At 50.9% G+C, this 10,551-nt stretch overlaps 1 protein-coding gene across 1 annotated transcript; it reads left to right on the forward strand.

The window, feature by feature from the left end:
* The first annotated feature begins 6,113 nt into the window (after positions 1-6,113).
* LOC109520458 (protocadherin-8) lies at positions 6,114-10,118 on the forward strand. The gene is made up of 3 exons (XM_019877693.1): positions 6,114-8,649; positions 8,729-8,954; positions 9,299-10,118. Exons 1-3 carry the CDS (start codon positions 6,211-6,213, stop codon positions 9,652-9,654), a joined length of 3,021 nt encoding a protein of 1,006 aa, XP_019733252.1. The 5' UTR covers positions 6,114-6,210; the 3' UTR covers positions 9,655-10,118.
* Positions 10,119-10,551: the final 433 nt, after the last annotated feature.

Below are 10,551 nucleotides of genomic sequence, written 5' to 3' on the forward strand. Positions count from 1 at the left end.
TTTGTGATTCTTCTTTTCTTTTTTTTCTTTTTTTTTTTTTAAATTCACTGAAAGCAAAGACAGTTATTCCCACAGAAAATACGTTCAAGGCAGGGCCAACCGCAGTCTAAAGAATGCATTTTCTGCAACAAAGCAGACTGCCCTCTTCCTTAAATGGCGCAGAAAATGAATGATGAATATAATATTGGTCTCAAATACCTCATTAACAGGCAAAATTGCAACATTATTTTGTTCAGAAATGAAAGATTGATCCATTACTTCTTTCTTTCAGCTGTGGACGCAACGGGTGCAATAAACCCAGAATAGTATAGTATCTGTAATGCACATGGGCTGTAATGAATAATAAATCCGGCATGAAATGAATAGACCCACACACATTCTCACAAATAAAACATTAGACTGACGCAGATCAGCCAAAACACAAATGACTCCCACACCTCTCTTCTAAATGTAATGCCCGCTATTGATTGACTCCTTCGCCCCATCGGTGTGTCGATATGTATTTTTTTTTAACGTCCACCAAGGAGTGCAAAGGCAAGAATTGGACACATAACTTCACATGAGTGATATCCAAACGTCTGACACCCCTCCCTTAATGCTCTTCTTAAGTCAAGCCCCCCCCCCCCTCACCTCACACCCCCATCTGTTCCTCCAAATGCCAAACACAATCTGGCTCCCTGCAACCATTAGGTGCAAAAGCAACGCACACACTCAGCCCCCAAAGTCTCCCTCATTTTCCTAAAAAGTATCATTGCTCTGGTTTATCCTGAAACGAGCATGCTGACTTGGGAAGGGGAAAGTTGGACGCATGGAACACCGACACGAAGACTTTATTTCAGCCTGATGTGGGAATCTTTACGGTCTTCTCCTGACCTCCTTCAGAATACCAGTGAGGGGGGGGGGCAGCCCCAAACCAAAGGACAACAGATTCAAAAGCACTGAAAGGGCACAAGGGGAGGCAGGGGGAGTTTTTTTTTTTTGGGGAGAGATGCGCCGGGACGAGGCCGTGCCAGCCTTTAAATCACCATCGGAAAGTCATTAGAAAGCTGGCGGGGCCGGGCGGAGACGGCCGCACAGATTGCGCGCTCCCGCGCACAATACCGGCAATGAAGTGGAAGGGAAGAGGGAGTGTCCGCCGACAGATTTCTTTACACGAGTTACAGCAGCGGCCCTAAAGTTTCCCCTCAATCTGCGCATGGGTGTAAAAGCGCTGTATTCATGAGGTGTTAACCGTTTTGTTAATCGAGAGGAATGCATTCAAAGCGTTGCGGCCATCAGCGACAGATGGGCTACAAGGTGATGGATAGGAGCAGGAGTTAACCAAGAATCAAAAGGAGAATAAATGTTTGAGTAAACTGGACATTACCAAGATGGCGGCATTCCGGTGCCAAACCAAACCGCTGCTCTAATCACAGCAGGCTTCCGAACGACCCGTGATGCGTTCATTACGCGTGGATGGCTATGAAAATTGTCACGTTGCGTACTAGGCAGAAGGAGAGAGCTGCTTCGTACGCAACGGAGCGAACAAGAATAGGTGGATCCCCGAAATAGCAGGCACTGAACAAGGTCTTGTCTATCAAATAATATTTATTACAAACGAAAAAACACCGTCAAAAGGAAAACACAAAACGCTGGTCAAAACGAGAACCAGGAATTAATGTAACGTGAGGAAAAGAAAGCGCTTGCAAAAAACGGCAAGGAAAAGATAAGACAATTTACTTCGAATAACTACGCGTTAAAGAGGATCCCACTGGGATGGCGAAATGGTCGCGAATAGCAATAGAGTGCGAGATACGAAATACGAGCATGGGCAATAGCAGTGGCACGGCAAGCAATACTCCGGCAATGAGTTGACAGCCGGAGCGCCTACATATAGCAGGTGTAATCACAAACAAATGCACAACAGGTGTGCAGGTGGCAGAGTGAGTGCCTGCCACCTGCTGTCGAATACGGGACATGACAAAAATTTAGGGAGCGTAACGTTATTGCAGACCCTATAAGAAGCAATCCATCCATTTTTGCAAGTTCAAGTTGAGCTGAAGCTAGGCGGGCTACATCCCGGTTTGGTCACCAGCCAGGCGCAGGGCGCAGCCACTGCTGTCCCTTCGTCATACACATGAATACCTCTGGTGTAAATCAGTACCATTGTTGGATTTTTTTTAAGCCTAACGTCTTCCTCTACTTTGGTGCTTGGAACAGCTTAATGTCACATCACGACCAACACCCTGGCCATCAGTAAAATCCTTTAAGTATTGAGGCGATCGTTCAAATTGTTTTCCCCATACACATAAAAATCATACCTCAAAAATGATTGCCTGAATATTTGCCTGCAGGATTCTCTGGTAAAAAGCAACATTCATCCTTCCGCCAATCGCAACAAGTCATCTAAGTCCTGAAGGAGCAAAGCAGCCCCAGCCATTAAATTAGTATAATGTTTGATAGTTGCTATGATGTTCTGTTTCTGAAATGTTGTTTGATTTAGCGCGGATGTAACGGTGAGTGCATTTTTGCCACCTCTTGATTGCCATTACAAAGACCCTGCTGTCAATTTGGTTACGTCCCCGCAAATGTTTATGATGTCACGTCCGTAGCCATTCAACCACAACTACAGGAAACACACACACATATACACACACGCACACACACGGCGCGCACAAACCTCCGATTGATCCGCACACCACTTCATCACGTTTTTCAATTTCCTTAAGAGTTTAAGACCATCGCGGGCGCTTCTGTCCCGCTAAGTGAAGTGTTTTCCTCTCTTTAGAGACTTCTTTCTGTTCAGGTCAGCGACACTTAGTGCCGCATTCACTACTAATCATTTTCATCTCTACTTGAGGATGAGCCCGTTAAAGCCCCGCCACTCACACACAAGCCGCGGAGTGCGGTTCTCCGTGGCGGAGAGGCGATAATTGGATAATTAGTGCCGGGAACCAATTAGGAGTGAGCTGCTTGTGATGGCACGCGAGTTAAGCAAAGGTTAGTCGAAAGTGGGGGTGCGTGAGGAGTCGTGATCGATGATTTCACCCTCCCGTAAGCTCATTGCCGTCTCAACCCCCCCCCCACCCCCCCCCCGCCCCCATCCACTCAATCGCTCCTCGCACTGCTTATGCGGTGGACAAAAGAGGCCAAATCGCCCATTTCCATCTCAAAGAGTTAAGCCCCCGACAAGAAGCAGGGGTCGACCGAGCAGCCTCGTACCCCCAAAATACCCTCCAATCACTCGAGCAAATGGGAGCACAATGGTGGCGAAAGGAGAGAGATGAGGAATGGAGGGGGATTCTCAAAAGATGTATTTATTTATGTTAAAGAAATGCTAATACGTCCCGTGAAGAATGGATGGGATTTGGAGACTCTTTTCTAATTCTACTATTGTGCAACTCGCGTGCAGACGGGCCAGAGCGACACGGCCATCACGTGACTGGGCTTTCTTTCCAAGATGGGTGTCCTTCAAATGACTGCCCACCCCATCCCCCTTTTCCCTTTTTGCCTCTTCTTTTTTTTTAATTTTTTTTTTTAGGGATGCACATGCACCCGCACATGCACTGAGTATAATCCCCGATGCAACATGGTGCTAATTTGCATCTGATTGCTCCTTGGCTCTCTGCTGAGTGTGAGAGTTGGAATGCGCGGGCTTCCATGTGCGCCACCTTGCATACAAAAAGAAGTGAGAGGAAGCATGTGAAATGCTAAACTGATGTGAGAGCAACGCGGTGGGACTCATCAAGCTCTTGAGAAAAACTGTCAGTCTACCCTGGTGACTCGTAACCATTTTTAAAAATTGTTGATGCTCTGGTTTTGTCCAACTTTCACTCACAATAAAGAGTACCGAGCAAGATCGAGTGTCATTTTTTTAAAATGGCCTTTGACAGCAGTTATTTTCACGCTAAAAAGGCAAACACACACAGCGGAGCCTCGAATATGGAAGCTCCTCGGATCACTGAGCGGGCAGCGCGGGAAAAGGAGTCACACTCCTTTACTGCTTTTCAATCGGCAGAAACAGCCAACATATTCCCGCAATGTAATGGGTGGATGGATGGATGGATGGATGGATGGATGGATGGATGGATGGATGGATGGATGGATGCAAGGCTTGAGGAGCCGACGATGAGAAGAAAGGAGCGTCAGCGCAGAGCGCCGATGCGTATGTGGAATTGGGAGTCGCATCTTGGAATTGAAGCGGATTACGTGGGACAGGAGAGGTGATCTTTTCGCCAATGGACGCTACAGCTTTGTGTTTGCTTTCAAAACTTAGATTGTAGCAGACGTGTGCACATTTCAGCATGACATCTCTGATCCAATGGTAAAAGGACACTTTGATCCTCTCCTCTTTCATCGACAACTTCTTCAAACAACAAAGTGTATGCAGGGAATTTCTCCATTGCAAGACTAATAAAGGTTTTGTTAGTTTATCTTATCTTAACGACGGTCTGAGACTTAAGCGCATGTGTCGTGTACAGAAAGCGTTGCAGGTGGAAGACCACGCGAGACGTTGATGTCCATTCAGGTGTCTCCTATTTGACTTTGTGTGGCAGATGGGTTCTTTATAGAACACGCCAAGTGATATTAACTTCTACCGCAGGGCAAGTGTTGCTCCCGCATAAGAGGGTTTGTGTGCGTGAGATGGGAGGAGGGAGAGAAGCGAAGGAGGAGGTGGAGGGCGAGGAAAGGGCGGGGGGGGGGTGGACAGAGAGAATGAGAAAATCTCCTAAAGAGCCGTGACGGGGCCCCATGCGCTCTATAAATATATTTTAATAGGTGGGAGCCTCGCGTCCAGAGCAATTCATCTGCCATCTCGCTGTAATGAAAGAAGTCGTGTCTGAGGCTGTGGGGACGGAGGGGAAGGGGGGACAAAGGTTGCATGTGGCTTTGCCTCATTATGCCGCTGTTAGGCGAAGGTCTGCGCGGAGGCAGCGCGGCTTAGGGTCCCCACAGACCGGCTCAGGGGCCACAATGGCGAAGTGGACGGCTGCAAAGGGAGCCCCCGCCGTGCCATTATAGCCCGACGACTAACGAGGGCTTCATGTGCCTTTGATATAATCTCACTATTGAAATCTCCGCGTTGACGGCCAAATCCCATTTGTAACGCGTTTGCGAAAGGCTGTGGCCGTGCGCGCGCATGTGTGCTCCCACAAAACGTGTTCCTGCAGGCGAGGCCAAGTAGAGTCACATTTTACAGGGGCTTTAATTAAAATAAAAAAAAAAAATCCACTCTCTGGCACGCGAGATATCTTGTGATCTGATCTTAAATTAGAACTAGATCAACGTTTAAGTACCTGTTCTTTTTTTTGCTTCAGAATGGAGCTGATAGGCAAACAATTACTGGATTACAACACACCGGGGGTGCGGTGGTGGCTGGCGGATAATAGACGGCGGAGCGAGCGCATTTATGGAATTTATTAATCGGAATAAAAGGAGCAATAAAAGGATGATAGTGCCAACACTTACAGCACATTCCCACGGATATTTGTTTTCCCCCAGTTTTTGCGTCAAAAGCACCCATCAAGAATGCATTTCGGACGACGCACCGAAAGAACTGCCCTCTTATCTTCCCACTTCAGAAGGGTGCCACTGCCCAGTTGGAGACACGTGCGCGGGATGCAACAATGTCAAAACATAAATCTACGGATGGATGGCATCCTCCTGATTCAAATGTTTTGTCCTCTAGCTCCGGGGGACACCGCGCCTCTCTGCACCCCAGACTCATTTAACAAGCCCGGGCGACACAAACAAGCAATGGAAACTATAGCGCACACTAAATCACGTCGTGAATTGAGCCCACGTAGCGGATGCCAAGCTTTTCGACAGTCGAGGAATCTCTTATAGGGTTTAGAGGTCTTTCAGGAGTTACCCCTCCTCCCCCATCCCTCTCTCTTGCCCCCCCCCCACCTCCTCCATTCCCCTCCTCCCTTTCGTAGCCCGGATTGGCCACAGTGAGGCTCATTTGCATGCCTGTCCGTATAAACCCATTTGCAGAGACTGCGGCTCGCTTTGCGCTGAGAGCTGCACGCCTACGGTGGAGAGAGAGAGAGGAGCGCATCCAGTACGCACAGACACATGGGACATTTATTACTCTGATTTGAAGTGTGAAGGTGTATTACGGGTTTTTTTTTTGGCGGGGGGTTGAATTTTCAAGACTAATTGGACCCCGAGATATTGCTGACTTTGGGTTTTGGTGCAAAAAAAAACAAAACTAACAAACAAAAAAAAATGAGGGAAACAAGGTGGCTGTTGTTGTTGGTCTCTTTGACAAGCCTGGCAGCCGTCGCAAAGGCAAAGACGGTGAAGTACCAGACCTTCGAGGAAGACGCCCCGGGCACAGTGATCGGTAACTTGGCCAAGGACATCTCCGCCTCGGCGTATTCTTCCGCGGGCTCCCGCTCCAGTTTCCGGATGATGAAACAGTTCAACTCCTCTTTCATCCGTCTGAGGGAGAGCGACGGGCAGCTGAGCATCGGGGAGAGGATCGACAGGGAGCGCATCTGCAAACACGCCCTGCAGTGCCTCATCTCTTTCGACGTGGTAAGTTTCTCCAAGGAGCAGTTCAAGCTCATTCACGTCGAGCTGGAGGTCAAGGACATCAACGACAACTCCCCGGCGTTCCCTCGCAAGGAGTCCACCACGGACATCTCGGAAAACACCGCCGTGGGGACGCGCATCCCGCTGGACTTTGCCGTGGACGAGGACGTCGGGGCCAACTACATTCAAAGCTACCAGATCTCGGTGAACAGCCACTTTTCCATCGACGTGCTGAGCAGGGCCGATGGGGTTAAATATGCAGAGCTGGTGCTCATGAAAGAGTTGGACCGGGAGACTCAGGCGTCTTACGCGCTCGAATTGGTCGCGATGGACGGCGGCAACCCGTCCCGCTCGGGAACCACGCGCGTCAACATCAAGGTGAAAGACTATAACGACAATAGCCCCGTTTTTGACCGCAACAGTTTCTCCGTGGACTTGCCGGAAGATTCCCCGGTGGGCACCCTGCTGCTGGACCTGAATGCGGAGGACCCGGACGAAGGGCTGAACGGCGAGGTGGTGTACGGCTTCGGGAACCAGGTGCCCTTCGAGATCCGCCAGCTCTTCAAAGTGGACAGAAAAAGCGGCAGGCTCACCCTGGAAAGCCCCATCGACTTTGAGAGCAAGAACACGTACGAGTTTGACGTCCAGGCCACCGACTTGGGTCCGAACCCCAGCCCGGCCATATGCAAAATTGTCGTCCAGGTGCAAGACGTGAACGACAATGCGCCAGAGATCTCCATCACGCCCATGACGTCCATCACCGCGGGCATCGCTTACATCACCGAGGCGGCGGCCAAGGAGAGTTTTGTGGCTCTGGTCAGTACCTCGGACAGAGATTCCGGAGCCAACGGCCAAGTGCACTGCACCCTCTACGGACACGATCACTTCAGACTGCAGCAGGCGTATGAAGACAGCTTCATGATCGTCAGCACCAGTCCGTTGGACCGGGAGAAAATCCCCGAGTATAACCTGACGGTGGTGGCCGAGGATTTGGGCTCTCCTCCCTTCAGGACCATCACTCAATACACCATCCGGCTGACGGACGAGAACGACAACGCGCCGGTGTTCAGCAAGCCCGTGTACGAGGTGGCGGTGGTGGAGAACAATGCGCCCGGTGCGTACGTCACCACGGTGGTGGCGCGGGACCTGGACTTGGGGCCGAACGGGAAGGTCACCTACAAACTGGCGGACACTTACTTCATGGGCTCCCCCATTTCCACATTCGTGTCGCTGGACCCCGCCAGCGGCTCTCTTTACGCGCTGCGGAGCTTCAACTATGAGGTGATGAAGCAACTGGAGCTCCGAATCACAGCCAGCGACGGCGCCTCCCCGCCCCTCTCCGGAAGCGCCAACGTTTTCCTGCGGGTCGTGGACCAGAATGACAACGCGCCGGCCATCACCCACCCGGCGCTCCACAACGGCTCGGCCGAGGTCCTCCTGCCCCGGGACGCGCCGAGCGGCTACGTCGTCACGCGGGTGGAGGCGCGGGATGCGGACGAGGGCGTCAACTCCGAGCTTTCCTTCCGGCTTGCCGCCAGTGAAGCCTCCGTTTTTTCCGTCAACAAAGTCACGGGGGACGTCTACCTGAACCGGGTGCTCAGCCACGACGTGGACGACACCTTGAGCGTGACGGTGACGGTGAGCGACAACGGCAGGCCGGCGCTCACCTCCACCGCCACGCTGCACTTCCTCATCATCGCCGGCTCCCCGCCGAGCGACCGCACCGTGTACCAGGCGGGCGGCGGGGGCGTCGTGTCCGCGCAGTGGGACCTGTCGGTGGTCATCATCGTCGTCTTGGCGGGGAGCTGCACCCTCCTGCTGCTGGCCATCATCCTCATCGCCACCACCTGCAACCGCCACCGAGGGGACAAGAGCGGAGAGGACAGCGACGACTCTTACGGGGAGAAAGGCACGCCGGAGCGGGGCAGGAACCACGTGGCCGCAAACCCGCTTCTGCCCGTGCCTCATCCCCACGCGGCGGCGGGGGCGGTGGGCTTTGAGGGACACTCGTACAGCAGCCAGGCGCACGCCGGGGGCGGCGACATGTGCTCGGCCTCGGAGGACGGCAGCGAGGTCCCCTGCGTTTACGACTCGGAGACAAACGGCAAACCGAGGGGGAATAAACATGAGGTGAGTGCGCCTTTTGTGACTCGGGTGTCGGTCGATCACGATTGGCCAAACTGAACTTTCCTTTCGATTTCTTTTGCAGGGATATTCAACACTGCCCGGCTACGGGAACGGAAAGGAGGCCGTGAGGCCGATCACCATCTGGAAGGGCAACTCTTACACCACCATCTCCGCCAGGGATCCCGCCTTCAGCGGCAAAGACAGCGGCAAGGGGGACAGCGACTTCAATGACAGCGACAGCGATGTGAGCGGAGACACCGGCTTGAAGAAAGATAGCGCATCTGTCCCCCCGATGGGTGGCCCAAATGGTAAGAAACAGAGGGAGAAGGTTCAAGGTCCCCTTTCGTCGTCCCCCCTCGGAATCTGTCTCAGCTGCATAACATGAACGCAAACACACGAACGTCAGCATCGCATCGAAACACGGCAAACACGCGACATTCGCTCGACGCGGCTCATCAACCCCGATGGCCGTTCGCGTTCATGAGCATAATTAAGCAAAGAATGAATTCTCCACAATTAATTTTCACGGCTCACCCCCCGAGGGGGGGGGCCTGATGAAAACATTTTGTGCTTCATTCACTTTTGTCTGACTTCATCATCACAATTTGCGTTCGAATCTAACTCCCCTCCTCTTTTTTTTTTTTTCCTGAAGCATTGTGGGCTTGCACCAGCGAGTGTAAGGTTCTGGGTCATTCGGATCGCTGTTGGAGCCCCTCAGCGGCGAGAGCCAATGCGGCCCCCTCCCCGGCCCCGACCGTCTCCTCCTTCGGCAGCCACTCCAAAACGGCCTCTTTGCCTCGGGACCCCCACCGCAGGGACAACTACTACCAAGCGCACATCCCCAAAACTGTGGGCCTCCAGAGCGTGTATGAGAAGGTGCTGGACAGGGAGTACGACTATGTCATGATCACGCCCACGAGGCCCGTGAGGGTCCAGGAGGTCTGCAGTGACGTCACTATCCCCGTGTACACGCCCAGTCCGACGCACTGTAACAACAACGATGCCTGAAAAGACTGAGCTGCACACGCGTCGCTCTCACAGAAATATATTTGATCCCAAAATACTTAATTTATGTTTCCCTGACAATGAGAGGTGTAAAAAGATAGTTTTTGGACTTCTATCCTAATGTTTGTGCAGCTTTGCTTCATGTGGAAAAAAAAAAAAAAAAAGAATCCAATTCAATCACTTTCAGATTTACTTCTTTGATTGACATGAATTGTATGATATGCAAGTTTCGTACAGACAGAGATTTTATTTTTGATATAAGCCATACTTAAGTGGACCCGTGTAAATACTGATCTTGAAGCATGCTTCTATTTAAACTCTGCGGCTACTGTTTGGCTGGAGGGCTCCAACATAGGAATCAAATGAACAATGATGTATGAAATGGTCTGAATGTAACATGACGTATTTGTACAGATTTTGCATTACCACAACGTTGTGACAGAAAATAAACTTTGAAATGCTGCACTGAAAAAAAAAAAGTCTTTCACGACAAGATTTTTTTTTTCAGGAACACTGTGAGGAGTTACACACCAAGGCCGATAGATGTCGCCATTATTGCCATACGAGACCTTGCACCACACTGAAGGTCATTTCAATCATTTAAAACATCTAAAAGTACGTTGGCTCGAAGAAATCAATGTCACGTCAATAACGACCAAAACACGTGACTGATTTGCCATTTTCAAAAAGTTGAAAGTTGGCTTCTGCCTCAACAATTTGTCATCATTAAGTGCAAGTCTACTGCAAGTCTCAGGTCGCAACCTTCCGGTTTTGAGCAAGCTAATGCAGAAAAAAAAAGCCAACTCGCTACATTTCAGGCAATTAGTCAAGTTCGAACTTGGGTAAAACATGAATCAAGTCATCCACTCTTGTTCTCTCTGTCCCTCTTTCTCTGGTTTT

Source organism: Hippocampus comes, unplaced genomic scaffold, assembly GCF_001891065.2.
Source record: "Hippocampus comes isolate QL1 unplaced genomic scaffold, H_comes_QL1_v1.1 scaffold317, whole genome shotgun sequence".
Classification (NCBI taxonomy): domain Eukaryota; kingdom Metazoa; phylum Chordata; class Actinopteri; order Syngnathiformes; family Syngnathidae; genus Hippocampus; species Hippocampus comes.

Bases quoted from the DNA above. Each gene is read 5' to 3' on its own strand.
- LOC109520458 (XM_019877693.1), top strand. From the start codon at position 6,211: ATGAGGGAAACAAGGTGGCTGTTGTTGTTGGTCTCTTTGACAAGCCTG. The intron at 8,650-8,728 runs GTGAGTGCGCCT...TTTCTTTTGCAG, and splicing joins CGAGGGGGAATAAACATGAG to GGATATTCAACACTGCCCGG. The intron at 8,955-9,298 runs GTAAGAAACAGA...TTTTTCCTGAAG, and splicing joins CCCGATGGGTGGCCCAAATG to CATTGTGGGCTTGCACCAGC.